Source organism: Protopterus annectens, chromosome 3.part1, assembly GCF_019279795.1.
Source record: "Protopterus annectens isolate FY-2018-M chromosome 3.part1, PAN1.0, whole genome shotgun sequence".
NCBI lineage: Eukaryota > Metazoa > Chordata > Ceratodontiformes > Protopteridae > Protopterus > Protopterus annectens.
This window is the reverse complement of record NC_056732.1, coordinates 479,221,737-479,242,841: the sequence shown is the minus strand read 5'-3', so window position 1 is coordinate 479,242,841 and position 21,105 is coordinate 479,221,737. Positions and strand designations below refer to the sequence as shown.

At 38.0% G+C, this 21,105-nt stretch overlaps 1 protein-coding gene across 2 annotated transcripts in view; it reads right to left on the bottom strand.

Annotated features, from left to right (window-relative positions):
* COL14A1 (collagen type XIV alpha 1 chain) overlaps positions 1-21,105 on the bottom strand; it is a gene marked incomplete at its 3' end in the record, with an annotated part of 1,869,522 nt that overhangs the window by 1,424,824 nt on the left and 423,593 nt on the right. For both annotated transcript variants that reach the window (XM_044066920.1, XM_044066919.1), the window contains 1 exon segment: positions 16,816-16,935. In XM_044066920.1, the coding sequence (XP_043922855.1) occupies positions 16,816-16,935 (120 nt within the window).

Sequence of the window (21,105 nt, the reverse complement as noted above, 5' to 3'; positions counted from 1 at the left end):
TGCCAACTGGCTCACTGACAGAACCCACACTGTAAAAGTTGCAGACTCCAAATCTGACCTCAAAGCAGTGACAGGTGGAGTACCACAAGGTTCCATCCTGGGACCTCTCCTGTTTGGTATCTATTTCTCTGAAGTACAGGCTAACACAGAATGCCTCTGGCTAATGAAGTTCGCAGATGACTGCAAACTAGGAGCCATAGTCAAGTCCTAAATAATGTGGACATCCTACAGAAGGGATTTACTGAGACAGATGCCTGGTGTCAGAGCCAAGGCCTCAAGCTCAATGTCAAAAAGTGCAGTGTCATCCCGTTTGGTAAAAACTCTGTACCCATGAACTACAACATAGGCAGCAATCTACTTAACACCGAATGCGTGATAAGAGACCTTGGGACCCAGGTGGACAGTAGTCTCTCCTTTGATAGTCACATCACCACAGTAGTCAGGAAGTCCTTTGATGTGGCATACCTCATCATAAAAGGGTTCTCATCCAGGAAAAAAGAGGTCATTGTTCCCCTCTACTCATCACTCATTAGACCCATTACAGAGTACAACACCCTTTTTGGAATGTACCTCACAAGACATCTGCAGCAGCTGGAAAGGCCACAGAAGTACCTCACAAAGAGGATTACTGGCCTCAAACAAATGCCCTACACTGACCGCCTCAAAAAACTCCAGCTTTACTCCATAGCATATCGCCTACTCCAAGGTGGTCTCTGCCTACATATAAAGCTATGTCAAACCCAGAGCTGTTGGACATGCTACACCTAAAGAAATCCCAATCCCTCCGAGCTACACGCTCTAGGGACCTAAACCTTGTCATCACAATAAACAGGACATGCTGGAGGGATAGATTCCTATCCCAGAGACTTCCTATACTCTGGAACAAGCTACCCATCTATGTCAAGCAAAGTTCTTCATTAGCACTCTTCAAGAAAAATCTTGATGAGTGGATGGGTAATAGGAAAAACACCCAGGGGGGGTCACGTCTGTGTCTCTGCTCAACAGTGGCACAGTAAAATAACTTTCTTGGGTGGCGTAAGCCATGGAACCTTGCTGGCTAGGCTTACGTAGGCCCTTGGGCCGATAGCCTAGTACCTACCTATGAACCTATAATATAGAAGGGAAAATATAGCAAAAGAGGGTAGATTTATGAAGAAATTAAATGAAAATATTTGGAATGGTAGATGTGAATTCAGTAGTAGGAACTTGGAGAGAATTTATATATTATTTCCCAAGATACAATAACTGGGCTAGAATAGATAGAAATTTTATTTCATAGGAACATGTGCATTTAATTGAAAGCTTCAGCATATATCTGATAACTATTTCAGATTAAGTGCCAATAACAACATAGATAAAAATGTAGGGTAATGAAGTAAAAATGAGACAATGGTGCCTCCCTATCTACCTGTTAAAAAGAGAGAAATTTAAGGAATGGGTAGTAGAAATTATTCAAGTTATTAGGGAACAGAGAAATTTCTTCAGAAGTGATAGCTAATGAGTGGGATACGTTGAAAGTGGAGCTTAAAAATAGGGTAAAATAACAGAAAAAGTGAAAAGGTTAAGAAGTAACAGGAATTCCTAAAGAGGAAATAAGGGAGTATCTTTATAATATGCATGAGTTTAGAAAGACTGCTGTTAAGCAACAATTTTCTGATAATAACTCAGGAGCACAAAAACTTTAGCACAAAGAGTTATGCAACAGAAAGTAAAAAGGGTTGTTGACAATTTTAGGGACCCTATAACAAGAAAAATAACCGGAGATCCTATATAGGTATTAGATATATTTCAGAAATGTTAAGAAAAGTTATATAAAGCAGAGAAATGTGGAAATCAAGAAAAAGCACAAACTTAAATATTTATGACAGACTTAAGTGTGCCAAGGTTAGTGGTAAATGAGGCTCAACAATTAACAGTTAAGATAGGAGGACATGATATAAAATGTTGATGTATAATTAATCTGCATGAAATTATCCAGGAATAGATGGTATTCCTGTGGAATTCTGGAAGCTAGGAAGGAAGAAATTGATTGGAAGATTTTGTTTAACAGTATTTTAAAAGGAGGAGAAGCACCAATATAAAATGTTTATGTCTGTAATATCTAAAAGAATGGCAGATGTGTTGCCAAAATTAATAGATATGGATCAGTGTGGTTTTGTGGAGGGAATGCAAACATTTGATATTATCAACAGAACAATTATGATCCGGAGGGAAACAGAATGCAAGAAAGTACTGCTGTTGTTAGTGGGTCTTGATGCAGAGGAAGCATTCAACAAAGTAAGCTGGGACTTTATGAATAGAGCAATGGAAGTCTTTGCATTCCTTGATCCAATAAGAAGGTTAATTAAGAGGATATATGAGGGATAGGAGACAAAAATAAAAGTGGGAGTGTTCCTCTCTGACAAGTTATGTCTGAATGGAGGAAACAGGTAGGAGTGTCCTCTTTCTCCTTTGTTATTTACTTTATGTTTAGAACCTTTGACAAAGAAAATAAGCACTCAGAAATTGAAGGATATGATTGGTATGGTTATCAAGAAAAGTTGGCTTTAGTAGCAGATGGCATTATTTTTTTTGCCTAATAAAACAGAAAAGGACATTTCAGTGTTGTGGAAATTTTCTGAGATAGTTTGAAGTCTTTTGAGGATATATAATTAATGAAATCAAAACAAGGTTATAGCTGTAAACTACATACCCACACCTGAACTGGTACAGCAATACCCATATTTATGGGAGCATGATAAAATGAAGTATTTAAGAATATGGGATTAAAAAGGTATTCTGTTATAGCAGCAAAGGATATGTGGGAAGAGACTAAAAAGATAACACAAAATCTGAAAAACTGAAACCTCTTGCTTATGGATATGGATTGCAGGATATAACAGTGAAAATGTTTTTAGCCCCTTTAGTTTTATATAAAAGTCAAACAAATTTTTATCAACCAGAGGAGAAGCTGCGGACAATAATTAATAAAGAGTTGTAGGAATTTATCTGGAAAAGGAAGAGGGCAAGGGTCAAGTGGGATAAGTTAATCTGTCCAATAGAACAAGGTGGCTTCTTACTACCTGATTTAAAGGGATATTTTAGAGCTAAACAATTAAGGCTCATATACATAACACAAGCAGAAAGCTATAATTCCAAGTTGAAATGGATGATGATGAATCGGGGGAAAATTCAAAAGATAAGGAGAACGTGGGATTTTTTGGATGCAGATCCTTAAAGAGAATAACAGCCATACAGAATATTATATTCATAAAGCAGCAGAATGGAGAAAGGGGATTTTACCAATATGGATGACTGGGATTAGGGGTATAGAGTATAGGCAGAAGGGGGCTGGAATTTACTGGAGAAAACTGGCTAAGGAACAAACAACTAGATAGGGAATGGTAACAGAATAAGAAGACACTTGGAATGCAGGCTAGTGACTGCCTTCCCTGTCAGGGATTGATATCCGAGTGTAGGCAAAGAAAAACAGATAGGGAAATCCTAAGTGAAAGACCCACTCTGGTAAAGCTTTTAGCTGAATATATAACAGAAGCTGTTGTTAAAAAAGGGATAATTAGTAGGGCATATAAAATATTGCCCAATAACTATAGGAATCGATCAGAGGAGGTTAGAAAAGATTGGGAAGAGAGATTGGATAAGTAATTCACAAGGAAACAATGGGAGGGTACATGTATGGCTCCCAAATATGCAACAAAGTTTAGAAGATTTAGGATTTTTGTTTGGAAATATTTGCACAGGTATTTTTATACCCTAAGCAAACTCCAATTTTCCTCAGGTAGATGTCAAATGCTGGTGTGATGGGGAAGAAAGAAATAACTGAGATCATATGTTCTGGGAGTGTAATTAGTTTGCAGCCTTTAAAAAATCCCTACAGAGTACTTTGTCAAAATTATTAGGTGAGCAAATGGGTGTAACTAAGAAAATTATTTTTTGAGCTGGGATACAGGATCTGAACTGCCTAGACATATTAAGACCTTGTTAAGTTTAATTCTTGTGACTGCCAATAAAGCAATTACTAAAAGAAACGGAAATCAAAGCCTAAACCAAGTGCATCTGATGTACTGAATAATGTAATAGAGATAAAATAAATGAAACTGGGATTATTAGAAATATTTAGAAGCAAATTACATAGAACAAATGGAAACTGTGAGAAGAATAGAATAGAATAATGTTTTGCAGGAGGAGTGAGGTTTAAGAGAATGCAGGAATTGAACTGTGGGGGGGGGGCTAGCATAACAGTTAAGGTGTTTACCTCAAAAGCAAGAGATACAGGGTTAGGTTTAAAATGTCTTACAAGAACAGCTAGCCTAGGACTTACCTACAAACTTGACACACACACACACACACACACACACACACACACACACACACACACACACACACACACACACACACATATATAAATATGAATATAATATATGTATATACACACAATGTTGTATACTGATAACTGAGAACATGTTAATATGGTTTGTGTTTTTGCATAAATGTATGTTTGTCTATGTCTTAAGTGATAATGCAATAAAGGTTTTAAAAATATATATTTCAAGACAATGTAAGAATAAATGTTTGAAAGCATATTTGGGTGTATCATAAAACCCTGAAGAGTAAAATGGTTGAATGTCTACACAGTATTGTAAAGGACACACTATGTTTTTGTATAATGCTGGGAAGATAGAACAACTTATGATGATGGTGTATAGTAGTTCCATATTGCAAATGACACAGCAGATGGTAAACAAGTACCAGTGTTCTTGAACCTTTTATTTTAGATTGTGAGTTACCCCTGTTCACAGTAACACTGCCACAGCTTCAGACGCCTATATAACTCAAGTTATTACCTGACATACAACCATTAGTAAAACATACAGGAAACAGCTCACAGCTATTTAAGTAATTGATGAATCATTCAGATGAATTAACTACACTGTAATTTAAAATGAAACCACTTCTTGATCTGATGCAGAAAGGCACGCAATATGCATTAGGCACTCCACTCACTATTCTGCAATGCTAATAACTGACATGCTGAAGGCATCTGTTGTGGCATGGTGCTGATAATCTGTGCAATGGAAGATGAGCTAAAATGAATATGGGGAAATTTGTTCAAATGAATGTAGATTTTTTTTTTATTGCAGTACACCTTTGTTGTGTTTGGGCTGGGGAACAAACAATCTGTGCATGTAATAGCTGACCATCCATGCCTCAGGCATTTTCTGCCATTTAATTGCAATTAATCATAAAGAAAGTGTATTTGCATTAAGCAAATATAATGTACTACAATGGCAAAAATATATTTTTTGATTGCATTTGCATTTCTCCGATGTTTCCAGTCAGAAAGTGATTATTTTGAGAGGGAGAGATCTAGTCTGTATGAAAGTAACTGCTTTCAAGTAAGCATTAGTAAATGACAATAGACCTGCTTTATCAGTGGGCGTGTGTGTGTGTGTGTGTGTGTGTGTGTGTGTGTGTGTGTGTGTGTGTGTGTGTGTGTGTGTGTGTGTGTGTGTGTGTGTGTGTGTGTGTGTGTGTGTGTGTGTGTGTGTGTGTGTGTGTGTGTGCATGCGTCTGAAAAGTTAAAATGCATTGCTGCAATCAGAACTACTTTCAAGCCAGTAGTTATTTTGGGGGGAGCATCAGTCCCTAATCACTGCTGTTTGATGATTATAGTTAAGTCACTACTGATACGTAATAAATTCATTTTTCTGGCTTTCCTTGAAAATAGCTGGAACTGTGGCAACTGGTACTCTTCCCAGATTCTGTGCATGTGCAGTACAGAGAACAGATTTTGGCTATTCTCTGTAGTTCATCGAACCTGAAATTATATCTTCTGTCTGACAAACAGTGCTGCCTTGCCTACACCTGCCCCTTGCTTCAGCTGCTAATAAGTTGAAATGGTGACTCCAGTGCTAGCCACACAACAAGAAGAGAATGCTGAGATGCCCTCAAAATGTGCACAATAAAAACAGGGGCTCTCAGCATTTGGTTTAATACCATTATTTTTGTTGAAATGGGCATTGATTTATTTAAGGACTCAGGAAGCAGAAGACGTCAGCAAAGATTTCATAGACACTGATTACAGTAGCCATTCCACCCAATGTTACAGCAACCATATCTAGAGAGGTACAACTTCCATGGCAACCATGTCGAGAGAGGTACAAATTCCATGGCAACCATGTCGAGAGAGGTACAACTTCCATGGTAATCATGTCGAGAGAGGTACAACTTCCATGGCAACCATGTCGAGAGAGGTACAACTTCCATGGCAACCATGTCGAGAGAGATACAACTTCCATGGCAACCATGTCGAGAGAGGTACAACTTCCATGGCTTGTTCTTAAGCCTTAGACTTTATGGGCTGGTTGCAAGAGAGCAGACTGTACCTCTCAACTTGTACCTCCAGAGTTACTTAGGGAAGTACCTTTGATGAAGTCCAAACTACTGGGAAGCTCTCACAGCAGTGCTGAGACTTTAAAAAGGACATATACCATGAGCTGCAACCAGACAGCAAAAAATACAGCAGTAGAGGTTTGGTGAAGGCAGAAGAGCACTCTTTTCTGAGAGGGATCATAGAAATGATTTGGAAGTAAAATACATGCAAGGTATAAATGGCAATAGCTGCAGTTTTTCTTTAAGTCAGGAGCATTGTGTCATCTGTTTTCTTGTTCTGCTGGTGGCCCAGAATGTTTTTGGGAATGTGCTTGATCCTTATGATTATAGTCTTTTGTGGGGACTGTGGCCAGTACTTCATCTTAACAAAGCCAGTGTAATCAGAAGTTTCAGTCTATTCTGGTTAGATTGCTCTTGTGAATCAAGACTATTGTGATATCATTTGATGTGTTTAATGTTAATGCTTATGATTAATGTTTGCACTTAATGCTTCTGTTTAAAGTGGTTTTGGGAACTGTGGTCATAACTGATGTCTTTGTTTATGGTTTGAGTGAAGATTTGGAGAATTAGGGTTATTATGTCAAAGTTTAATTTCTTAGGCATTTGATGTTTGAGGTTATAGAGCTGCTGGGACTCCAGCCCATTGTGGCCTGGTAGCTTTGTATTGATGATTAGAGTGTTTTATTTATTTTATTTAATTTTTTTGGCAGGGGGAGGTAAATTTATTGTCATCATTTAACTAGATGCCTGATAGTTATTCATTTTGGGGGGGATTAGAGCTGCTGTCATCATTTTATTAAAGGCCTAACAGTTATTCTTTTTTTTTTGGGGGGGGGAGTATCAGGGATATTGTCATCATTTAATTAAATACCTATGGATATCTAGTTATGTTTCATGCTGTGCTGAGAATTACTGCCATTTTAGTGTATGATCTTTAGATTTTTGGAACTGGAGCTATTTTCATCTAGTAATTAAATGCCTGCTCCTTACATGAAGAGTGTTGTAGGTAATTATGGTCACTTGACTAATGATTACTGTTAGAGGGATTATGGGGTATCAGGGCTACTCTCATGTTCTGAGCAGTGTAGGGATAGGGTAGTACATCCATCTTAGTGTGTGATGCTTGGAGAGTGGTTTTGGAAAGCAGAGCTGTTGTCATTATTTAATGAAATGACTGATGCTTGTGTTTAGAATGGCGTAAGGAATCAAGGCAGATTCAGTGTTACTTATTTACAGTAGTTTTTGAATCAGGGCTACCATCATGATCTAATTAAATGCATGGTGCTTACATCTTGAGTGCTATTGGGAATTACACATGTTGTAATGGATGATACTTATGGCTAGTGTTTTGGGGAATTAGGGCAATTGTCATTATTAATTGCAATATATATATTTTTTTATTACAGCATCATGCATATGATGATTTGGACAACAGCAGGTCAGTGCTAAAGAGAATCTGCCTACATGCTTATTTGCTTGAGCTCATTTCACCTCTAGTGAAAGTGCAAAACATAAGACACCAAACATACGTGTCATGAAGCCTGTTGAGATGAGAAGCCACTATTTGTTAAGGGGGGGGCAAGAGTGAGATCACAGTGGGGTATATACTGCAGTGTACCATTTCATGTACTAATCACAGTGGGGTATATACTGCAGTGTACCATTTCATGTACTGTGCACTAGTGTCAGTCTTAACTAAAATAAGACAGTGGCACAGTGATTAACAATTTGTTACCTCACAGCAAGAGGTTCCCCAGTTTGATTCTCTGCTGTGGTGCCTTCTGTGTAGAGTCTGCATGTCCTTCCTGCATTCGCGTGGTTTCCTCCGGGTACTCCAGTTTCCTCACACATTCCAAAGACATGCGTCTGCAGTGTTTCTCCCTGGGCCTCCGCTGAAAATAGGCTCTGTCCTAGTCAAACTTTCTAGGTCAACAAATGTAATAAAAAATAAAATAAATATTAAACAGATTAGTGCAAACAGCAGAGAATTCATTAATCAGTGACTCCTATTATTTTTTTTTTGCCTATACCAGTCTGCCTCAGCACTGTTATTTAGAATTTATTTCACTACTACTTTTTGGAGGGGTGATTTAAATTATTATGACAATGCTCATGTCACTCAATGTTGTATTTTTAATCTAAGTAATATAACAGAAGAGAGCAAGGAGTTTGTAAAAAATGATATATGTTAAATGCTAATTGTTGATATTATAATTTATATATTTCATCAGTTAAGTTCACCTTAAGAAATACAGACAGATTAACTTAGATGTATAGACATTAAGGATGAAGCTACATACACTTTTTCTAATCTACGGAAAAAACACAAAGCATTAGGATATAAATTTTTATAAGTTTTTATATTTTTTACGTTTTTATATTTTTTAATTTTATATATTAGTTAAGTTGTTTTAGTAAGGATGTACTGCTTGTAAAATGATGCTTTCAGCTAGAAATGTGAGTTACTCTTCGGAGGATTTAATTGACTTAATTAATTGATAAATTGATTGAGTAATTAGTTTATGAATGATTTTGTGAATACTATTTAAGATGAGATGTTTTCACCGTGTTTAGAGATCTGAAGAAGCGTACTCAGTGTGTACGTGAAAGCGCTTATCAACTTCTTTACTGGATTGAAAGCTCATTGTTTCATCGTGGTGGTCCAGCTTTGTGTTTTTTTCCGTATATTTTGTTTTATGTCCTCAAAGTCTGGACCTTTGGACAGCAGCGTTACTTTTTGTTCTTGTTATACAACTTTTTCTAATCTATAATATTTATTTTCTTGACCATCTCTCAGAAGTATTATTAGTTCAGTCTAGAATATTACTATATTAATGCCTGCAGTGTGGCTCTGTATACAAGGTGCTTATTATATTTTGTCATACTGGTCTTTTAGTCTAAAAGCTCATTTACCTGTATAGTAATTGTAAAGCTTATGTTGCTTGTAAAAGGCATAACATCATGTCAGTGCTCTGGTGTTAAGTTAATACACCACTTCTGCTTTATAGACAGGTTTGTTTATCACAGTTTTTACATAAACAGATATATGAACAGTCCAAGCTGTAAGTTTAATAACTGTAAGGGGCAGGTGCTGAGAGAATTACATAATAATGTTTGCCAATTGCATCAGTGTTGTGAGAGATGTGTAAATATTTTAAAAGTATGATACCTTGAGGAAACAGTATGAGGCTTTGAGTATAAAAACTTTGAATATTATGGCTATAGGAATAAAGAGTGTATAAACATTTTTAGCTATGTCTGTGAAAGTCTTTTAAGGAACTATACATATATGTGTGTGTGTGTGTGTGTGTGTGTGTGTGTGTGTGTGTGTGTGTGTGTGTGTGTGTGTGTGTGTGTCCATATGTGTGTGTTTTTCCATATGTACAACATGAGTACTTAATGGGTGGTATATGAAATGACAGACTTACATGCTCTCTTTGAAAGACTGGTCATTGCATTGTTAGCCTGCAGTTGCTTGTACAGTTATTATGAACCTGCAGTACTGTGTGTGTTTTCCTTATACATATGATAGTACTACTTAATATAGACCCATTGTAAGTTATAGCTGCTGGCCCACAGGAGTGCTTAACTAAGTTGTAGTGCAGTTAGCCAGAATGTTGTTGCTTGTCACTGTGCTGTTTTATCTAGTACTACAAACACATGGGCATGTTTAATTACTTTGGCTAGCTTCTGGGTTTCTGGGCAGCACAGAGTAAATGAGAGGTAACTGATAAAACAGTATACTCCCAACTCATATACAAAGCAAAAATAAATAAATAAATAATAATTGCCATAAAGAGGCTAATTTCTCCAGAAGGATTCTGCAAATGGTCATTTGTCATTTTAACAAAAAGTGGATAGAAATGTTTGAGATGGAGCAATCTATGACTACATGACAAAGTAAATTATAGTTCTTAAAGACACTGGCAACCTCCCAACCATTTATCTGCTATAAAAAGAGCATGAGATGCTTCACATGAAAGCAAACCTTTTATTTTTTTTTTTTTTTACAAAGTTTAATCTACAGCTTGGAAAGTTTATTATGTCATTTAGCAACCAACATGCTGAACCATTACAATTAACTTTTCTGGTGATGGTTGTTAGAACTCCTGATGTGCAGTCATGTATATGTTTTAGGTCACACACAAACTGGCTTTGAAAATTATGTAAAGTCAAAGTCAGAGACTGTTGTTTCTTATAGTAAAGTCAGAGACTGTTGTTTCTTAGAGTGTCTGGTCTTTCCTACAGCCATTTTCCCCATTGCATCGTAATGACGATGATGGTAAACTGCCAACCAGCAGTCTGTATCAAAACTACTACTCACCTGGAGTTAACATGGTTGTAAAACATTACTGCTGGTACCAAAATGAGTGCCAGTGAGTCACTGTAAAAAGATTTGAGCAATCACAAACTTGATCTGGCATTTTCACGTGTACATAGGAACTTATCCTTGATTTGTAGTGTGTTTCAGGGTGAAATAGTTTCTTAACCCCTTTTAAGTAATTGATTACCATGTATGGTTATAATTATTTAACATTATTCTGTTTTGAATTTAACATTTTTATACCACTCATTTTAGGAAGCTTCCTGTCAAAACAAATAGCATTTGACAGTTCATTTGTAAATGTCACTCAGCTCTTAAATATTTTTGTAAATCATATTTTGGATGCAAGTTCCATTAATTTAGTGTGATAGAGTCCACAGATGGCATTTTGAAAATGTGCCATATAAATGCTTTTTTAGCATAGATGGAGTCTGATTAATGTAAAAAAAAATCCTTTATTTTTCCCAAGTTTTAGTAGCAACCATGTTTGTAGCAATCAACAACTCAGCATTGTACAGGTTTATACATTTCCAGTGTTGCAGAACTGTGGCATGAAATGTTCAGGGTAATTAGTTTAGGGGACCCTTCAGTTAAACTGTGTGCCATTGTGCAATGCCATTTGTAATTTTTTTTACAAAACAAAAGAACTGAACAAATCTTTGCCATTTGTAATTGTTTTTTTTTTTTTTTTTTTTTCACATTACAACAGAACTGCACAAATCTTGTGTTATAGCTCAGGTAGTGGTAGTCAAACAGCACAATGAAAAGCTCAGTTCAGAAGGATATGTTTGGGCAGTTACGGCATTTGCTGAAATTAATATTAAAGCTCAATGTTCATGCTTTACAGGCTTTCTAGTAGAACCATCCATTGCTTACATTTTGGTGGTAAAATGTTTTTATATGTGGGCTTGATTTTATTTTTGTTAAGATGTGTGTGGAAGGTGAATGCAGAGTGTTGTTTCTCTACAGGACATTCCTAGTTGTGAGACAAATAGTGGCTGCTGATAAGATTTTTGAAGGTTGTGAGGTTGTAGAGATCTGGCAGAGAATATGATTTCTAGGTATCCTGCACTAGTTTTCTTTGGTGCACTAAACACAGGTTATGCACACATAATTAGCAATCTGATCAGTTTTAACAAGCCATGTCAGGAGGAAGACATTATAGACTAGCCTCCACCTACTATGTCTTGCCTGGCAGTTAGCGCAGAGGATTAAGGCTATGAGCTGTTAACAAGTTCCTTACTGTGTGACTCTGAGCAAGTCATTTAACCAGGCAGTGCTACCTCGTCACCCCGAAAATGGACAGTTATTGTTAGTGGACTCATACTGTTAACAAATAAAATAAATAATATACATCTTAGATGATTGCTAAAACATGTATCTAACCTAAATGCTCATATTTATCATTCATATATGCAAACTGGTAATTTGTATAGTCTAGAATTTCTGAAGTGTCTTTTTCTACCACATTATACCCTAAAGTTGTCAGTGTTAGTGGCACAACAAATAGCACACTCACCTTTGGTACAGAAGGCTTTGGGTTCTACTCCCACACAAGGTAGATTGATTGTTGACACTGCAGTGCAATGCAGTATAAGGGGGTGGTGTACTCCTTCAGACGAGATATTAAATCTAGGCCCACCTGCCTGAGCTGGTGGTACCTCAGGTGGGCATAACAGGTTCAACAGCACCCATCAAAAAGAGTAGAGGAAGTTCTTTGAAGCCCTGGCCAAATTTCCCCTAGCAGTATAAATACCACCTGAGGTCTGCCTAAAAAAGGCAGCTAGTCTAGTGGGACTAACCAGTTAAAAAAGGATAAATAAAATAAATATATATCTTCAAAGCTTCAAAAATTCTGCTGGAAAATAGTCATGTCTTCTCCACCTGCTATTTTTTTCATGAACATTTGGACTCTTAACAGGAATATTTAGCAAGTGTTTAATATCTGACACTATCCAGACTGAAAGCAAATGGTTTTGAATATCTCTTGCATTGTTTATAACTGCATAGATGAATATTTATTTCTTTCCTATAAATTTAGAAAATGTTTCTGATTTGCTAGACGTGAAAATGTATCCCACTGTAAAAATGCCTCTTTTGTAGGTGTACACATTTTACAGCTCAGGTTTCATAAATAATGTACTCAAAATATTTGATAACAACTGCTCTTACAGACTTTCGATTTTCAGGATGCACTAATGTTATTCTAAAAAAGCTATAAGGGATCACTACTACTTACTGATTTTAACAGCAATGTATTTCACAAGCAGATCACAACACAACTGAACTGCTATATGAAATCCATTTCTTCCATGGCTAATGCATTAGTGGAGATGTACATAGTATTCCCACTGAAGATCAAATAAATGTACATGAAGGTTAACTGTGAAAGGTGATCTAATAGACTCCCACTCATGGTCTCCATGGTCATCTCTCAGGAGGGGCATGGAGGCTCCTCCTCTGACAGTCGCCTTCAGAGGTTCACCTTGGTCATCTAATGACAGATACAGAGGCTGGTTATGACCAAGGTGGTCCATCAGCTAGATGCCCACACTGGTAGCCTGGTACATCCCCTTGAGCAGATGATAGAATCATATGTCCTGATGGCCCAATCTATCTGGCCACCGAAGACAGCATTCAACCATGGTATCTGCCATGGAGGTGACTGTCATATGAGCAGGTTTCACTCTAAGCCAGTAAAGCAGAGCCTCCATACTCTATCCTGTTCCCCATGATGTTTTCCCCTTGCTGATATCCTGTTTGTACTCCACTCCTATGCATGACCAATTTTCTGTCAGTCTGTGTCTCTTTACTGCCCCCCCCCCATTTTGTGTCCATATCTCTCCATTCAGTCTGTGTGCCCACTCTGTGTTTGTCTGCCACTGCTACCTTCCTTACATCTTCCTCCTCACAGACGGTTGTGCTGTCATCACTCATTACCATTCTTAAAAATATGTAAGACATTTGTCCCAGTAAAAAATATGTCCTTCTCTCCCCCAACCTATCGTCCCTTCGCATTACCCTTATTTGTGTTCCTGTGCTTGCTCTTGCCCTCCTTCTGCCCCCCCCCCAGTTTTTCACATCTGTATGATAAACTGAAATGGAATTTTGTTGTGATGGCTGTGTATAGCCTTCTTACAGTGCCTGTACTTAAGCTGCAAAGTGTTATACTGCACGTGTGAATGACCACAGCAATGGGCATGTTATCTTTTTTTCTGTCACGTCAGTCACATGATTGCCCATATCAGAGCCAGTGCAGTAGCATGTTGGATGCCATTGCACAGCTGCAGTCATTTTGCTATGCAGCTACTTCCCTATTTCGCTAGCACTATGTCAGACATCATAATTCTCTAATCAGCTTGGGGCTGCATTGCACTATTCCAGCTGCACTAATTAGTGTAATGTTACAGTGTTACCTGTCTTTCTGAATACCTCCCATTGCATTACTCACTTTATGTTTAACTACGTCAAGCTGTATGCAGTTCCTGCCGCTTCTCACTACAAATGGAATGGATGAACTACTTGGGAAATGATTCAAGGAGACTGCTAAAGAAATTAGTCCCTTTGATGCAATATAAATAACCTTCCTTCTGCTTATCTAATGCTATGTACACAGCCACTGTGCCAGGACTATTATTTTTCAAAAGACACTTGCATTCCAGATGTGTGCATTCAGAAAAAAAAAACATACCAGTGTACAAATAAGACAAGGTTGAGAATTGTTCTCCAAGTCAGAACACACTCCATGACTGGTCTGATTGTTTCAAGGACAGGGCCTTAGGAATAAATTGCTGGCCTAGAATCTAATACTGTGGCTTAAACCACATGAGAAATTTTCAACAAGTTGAAAGTGTATAGTCAAACATGTGGCAAACATTTGCAAAACAACCATGTGATGTGAAACATGATAGGCTTGTATCCACAAGCTCTGTGACCAGAACTATACCAGAATGATGGATGACAAAAACACATTTTAATAGAAAGATGACCAACCAACTCTACATTCTTACAAGGAAGACAGACCAAGCTTTGGTCAATATCACTTCCAGAGTGCAATGGCTGACTTTAAACTAGTCACCTTTTGTTAAGACCATTATAAAAGTTCATGATTATAATCAGGAATAAATACAAAATCCAATAAACATGCACCATTAAAATGTTTCAAATCCAAAGGTAAATTGTAACAGATAGCTGAGTATGCCATGAACTTCCACCAAGTAACCAGAATGTGATATCTTGAACAGCTGTAAGATTGCAGTGGTTAACGGACCTAATGCAATTAATAACCTAGAACCATAATGGCTGCACTCATGCCATTACCACATTAGGTGAAAATAATCATCAGCTACTACAAGGCAACTCCAGCAAGTACTATCATGGCTGAATCCACACTTTACCAGTTGTACCATCACAAGCTGTAAGCAGTGCAAGTATTTATCAAAAGTAAAATTAGAGAGGGTTGAGAGCATACTTTCACTAACTAGGGTTAGACATACTTTCACTAACTAGGGTTACACATACCTTCACTAAACTAGGATTAGGCATACTTTCACTAACTAAGTATAGACATACTTTCACTAACTAGATTTAGACATACTTTCACTAAACTAGGATTAGGCATACTTTCACTAACTAAGGTTAGACATACTTTCACTAACTAGGGTTAGACATACTTTCATTAACTAAGGTTAGCCATAATTTCACTAACTAGAGTTAGACATACTTTCACTCACTAGGGTTAGACATACTTTCATTAAATAGGGCTAGACATATTTTCACTAAAATAGGATTAGACATACTTTCACTAACTGCGGTTAGACATACTTGCACTAACTTGAGTTACATATACTATAACTATAGTTAGACATACTTTCACTAAACTAGGATTAGACGTACTTTTACTAACTAGTGTTAGACATACTTTCACTCATTAGGGTTAGACATACTTTTACTAACTAGGGTTGGACATACTTTTACTAATTATGGTTAGACATATCTTCCAATAACTGACACATTTCTAATGAACAAAAAAAATTTGCTATTAATGTTTCAGCTCAGCCAGAACTACCTCTGGAAGGCCAACAGCATTACCATAAAAAAGATGTAAGATCTACTTTAAATTCAGATGCAGTCTATTTATCTTGTTCTAAACCTGCACAAACTAAGAAGCCAAAAATTGTCTGAAGCCTCTTTTCACAGAGGATCCTGTACTGGTTCTGCTCTGCAAATACTGCCATCATCTTATGGTCATGTCGGGGAAACACTTTATTCTTCTGTTGTGAAATTAACTGATTATTCCAAATATACAAGCATATCTTAAAGACAGGCTTGATTCAGGGAGATCCCTACATGCAGGTATCAAAAGAAAAGCCCAGTACAGCTGGGTCCCACACCTTGCATGATGGTTTCCTGGTCATAGGTAGGGTTCAGAAGCCATTAAGAACTATTTTTGTAGGTACCCAGATGCGCAGTACTGCAGACCTTCTTCTCTAATACTGCCATCTTGTAACAGCTACAAGGTAACACTGCTTAAAGTCAGAGAGAAAATTATAGGGGAGGTGCTTATATATATATATATATATATATATATATATATATATATATATATATATATATATCAATAATCCTTTTCAGTTATTTTCCAGGCAAAAAGCAGATACAATAACTACAAAGAAAATAGTTACACACATCAAAATTAGAAAAATAACACAGATAACAACACAGAACACAGTATAAATAGAGTAAGCAACAAAGAAAGATGCATGTATATGTGTTTAGATGCACAGAGTAAAATAAACAGACGTGTGTGTGTTTGTGTGTGTGTGTGTGTGTGTGTGTGTGTGTGTGTGTGTGTGTGTGTGTGTGTGTGTGTGTGTGTGTGTGTGTGTGTGTGTGTGTGTGTGTGTGTGTGTGTGTGTGTGTGTGTGTGTGTGTGTGTGTGTGTGTGTGTGTGTGTGTGTGTGTGTAATTATACATCTATACATATAAATAAAAAGGTAGCATAATTCTGATACCCTGCGTGGAATATTAATTTTTATACAAAAACTTATCTAGTTCCCTGATGGAGCACTTCCAGATAGTTCAGATGAACACGTTACCTGTGAGTGTGTTTCCACCCTTGTATGGAAGGTTGCGGACTGCATCCAACAGAGCTTCTTTAGTACTGAATGTGTTAAGATGCCATTCTGTTCTTGGATCAGCACTGTACTGAGCAAGACCTAAAAAGGAAGGACATCACCAAAATAATGGCATGAGAATATGTGACAGTCTACAAGAAATGTAACGGTAAATTCCTAAAGAATGTCACTAAGACAAAGAACATCAGTAAGGCTGCAAAATAACATGATGTGACATAGATCATTGTCTACAGCCCAGTGTAATAGTACATCATAACATTTAAGATTAACCACTTTTTATGTATCTTCATTCCTGGCCAGAACTTTCATCAGCTAAGCTATAACGTTCCCCTCTGGTCTTCCATCTCTGTTTGCTTGAACCTTGTTTGTTATAGGAAGCATTCTTCTCTTCAGTTATTCAATCTCCACTTGGACTTCAAAGGGACTTGTTACTACATTTCGCTATTGTCCTCTAAAACATCTAAACAACAGTGCAATAACAAAAAGTTATAACTATAATAGCAAAGAAAAGAAAATAGGGACACTATATACACTCATGGGGGGACTGAAGGAGGGTCACCATATTCTTATTGTGACATTTCCTCAAAGATCAGCTGTTGCAGTAAGAACCTTACATTTCTGTTCCTTCTTCTGGAAGGGTCGTTGTAACAGTAATTTATAATATTTAGTGGGATCCCCAAATAATATTATCCCACCCAGTAGGTCAGAATGGTTACTAAGAAAATACAGCCATGCAAAAATTAATCTCACCCTGAGCTGTGCTTCAAATATGTAACATTTTGTGAAGATGTGTACAGTACTCTATGTGTTGGTTTCTAAATAGCTGGTACACAATAATCTTTTCTGAAATATGCTGTTATAGCTGCTTACACATCAGGGTGTATGTTTAAGAAGTGTACTATGTTTGTCATAGCAAAAGGCAATGCAACAGCAAATAATTTTACAAGTCTTTTATTGACTGATATGCCTTATTTCCAGTTTCTTGAAGAATACAGAAAATTCCCAATCATTCAGAGGCCATCAGCATTTCTCACATACATTTCACGTTGCCAGTGATCATCCATCACTTGTGAATAGTGTTTCTATCTTATCAATAGTTTGCAGAGAAAACTGCAAGTTGAATACACTGATTGAGGGTCACTGAAGAAATTACTTTTGATCGAATGATAGGTTTGCTTTTCATTCTGGAATACTGGGTTTACACATTATATCTTGTAAGTCTGATGTACTGCTACCAGAATTAACAGCAACTAAAAATGCATTTAATAACAGGTATTTCAGCGATACTGAACCTGCTTCTGTATATAGAGGAAATGTTTAGCCGTCCAGCATAAAGCTAAAATATCAAAGACAGATGCATCTTCTATTAGGTCTTAAATGAAGAACATCTTTAAGGAAAACAATAAATCATTAATGCCTTCAGCAGTGGGCATACTGTACTCTGCTTTGTGGTTGCAGTACTAGTTGTGTGTTCTGTGTTGCCTCATTCACACCTGCAGCTCTTGAAAGGCAGACCACACACAATGTTATTGTTACAATGTAGCTTCATTGTAGCATGGAAACTACAATATTCAGTGGAATGATTAAGCATCTTCAATGTGAGAAAAGTATTCAAATTAATCAAACAAAACATGTTTTACTTGTTTAGTCTAAAGACTTTTTGATATTTAAATATAAGTCTTATTCATAGATGCAAGCAGTAACTGTTCAATCTGCCAGCCCTCAGGATTTGGTATGTCTTTAACTGAGACCAGCCCTCAGGATTTGGTATGTCTTTAACTGAGACCAGCCCTCAGGATTCGGTATGTCTTTAACTGAGACCAGCCCTCAGGATTCAGTATGTCTTTAACTGAGACCAGCCCTCAGGATTCAGTATGTCTTTAACTGAGACCAGCCCTCAGGATTCGGTATGTCTTTAACTGAGACCAGCCCTCAGGATTCGGTATGTCTTTAACTGAGACCAGCCCTCAGGATTCAGTATGTCTTTAACTGAGACCAGCCCTCAGGATTTGGTATGTCTTTAACTGAGACCAGCCCTCAGGATTTGGTATGTCTTGAACTGAGACCAGCCCTAAGGATTTGGTATGTCTTTAACTGAGACCAGCCCTCAGGATTTGGTATGTCATTAACTGAGACCAGCCCTCAGGATTTGGTATGTCTTTAACTGAGACCAGCCCTCAGGATTTGGTATGTCTTTAAATGAGACCAGCCCTCAGGATTTGGTAAGTCTTTAACTGAGACCAGCCCTCAGGATTTGGTATGTCTTTAACTGAGATCAGCCCTCAGGATTTGGTATGTCCTTAACTGAGACCAGCTCTCAGGATTTGGTATGTCTTTAACTGAGATCTAGCCCTCAGGATTTGGTATGTCTTTAACTGAGACCAGCCCTCAGGATTTGGTATGTCTTTAACTGAGACCAGCCCTCAGGATTTGGTATGTCTTTAACTGAGACCAGCCCTCAGGATTTGGTATGCCTTTAACTGAGACCAGCCCTCAGGATTTGGTATGTCTTTAACTGAGATCTAGCCCTCAGGATTTGGTATGTCTTTAACTGAGACCAGCACTCAAGATTTGGTATGTCTTTAACTGAGACCAGCCCTCAGGATTTGGTATGTCTTTAACTGAGACCAGCCCTCAGGATTTGGTATGTCTTTAACTGAGACCAGCCCTCAGGATTTGGTATGTCTTTAACTGAGACCAGCCCTCAGGATTTGGTATGTCTTTAAATGAGACCAGCCCTCAGGATTTGGTATGTCTTTAACTGAGACCAGCCCTCAGGATTTGGTATGTCTTTAACTGAGACCAGCCCTCAGGATTTGGTATGTCTTTAACTGAGACCAGCCCTCAGGATTTGGTATGTCTTTAACTGAGACCAGCCCTCAGGATTTGGTATGTCTTTAACTGAGACCAGCCCTCAGGATTTGGTATGTCTTTAACTGAGACCAGCCCTCAGGATTTGGTATGTCTTTAACTGAGACCAGCCCTCAGGATTTGGTATGTCTTTAACTGAGACCAGCCCTCAGGATTTGGTATGTCTTTAACTGAGACCAGCCCTCAGGATTTGGTATGTCTTTAACTGAGACCAGCCCTCAGGATTTGGTATGTCTTTAACTGAGACCAGCCCTCAGGATTTGGTATGTCTTTAACTGAGACCAGCCCTCAGGATTTGGTATGTCTTTAACTGAGACCAGCCCTCAGGATTTGGTATGTCTTTAACTGAGACCAGCCCTCAGGATTTGGTATGTCTTTAACTGAGACCAGCCCTCAGGATTTGGTATGTCTTTAACTGAGACCAGCCCTCAGGATTTGGTATGTCTTTAACTGAGACCAGCCCTCAGGATTTGGTATGTCTTTAACTGAGACCAGCCCTCAGGATTTGGTATGTCTTTAACTGAGACCAGCCCTCAGGATTTGGTATGTCTTTAACTGAGACCAGCCCTCAGGATTTGGTATGTCTTTAACTGAGACCAGCCCTCAGGATTTGGTATGTCTTTAACTGAGACCAGCCCTCAGGATTTGGTATGTCTTTAACTGAGACCAGCCCTCAGGATTTGGTATGTCTTTAACTGAGACCAGCCCTCAGGATTTGGTATGTCTTTAACTGAGACCAGCCCTCAGGATTTGGTATGTCTTTAACTGAGACCAGCCCTCAGGATTTGGTATGTCTTTAACTGAGACCAGCCCTCAGGATTTGGTATGTCTTTAACTGAGACCAGCCCTCAGGATTTGGTATGTCTTTAACTGAGACCAGCCCTCAGGATTTGGTATGTCTTTAACTGAGACCAGCCCTCAGGATTTGGTATGTCTTTAACTGAGACCAGCCCTCAGGATTTGGTATGTCTTTAACTGAGACCAGCCCTCAGGATTTGGTATGTCTTTAACTGAGACCAGCCCTCAGGATTTGGTATGTCTTTAACTGAGACCAGCCCTCAGGATTTGGTATGTCTTTAACTGAGACCAGCCCTCAGGATTTGGTATGTCTTTAACTGAGACCAGCCCTCAGGATTTGGTATGTCTTTAACTGAGACCAGCCCTCAGGATTTGGTATGTCTTTAACTGAGACCAGCCCTCAGGATTTGGTATGTCTTTAACTGAGACCAGCCCTCAGGATTTGGTATGTCTTTAACTGAGACCAGCCCTCAGGATTTGGTATGTCTTTAACTGAGACCAGCCCTCAGGATTTGGTATGTCTTTAACTGAGACCAGCCCTCAGGATTTGGTATGTCTTTAACTGAGACCAGCCCTCAGGAT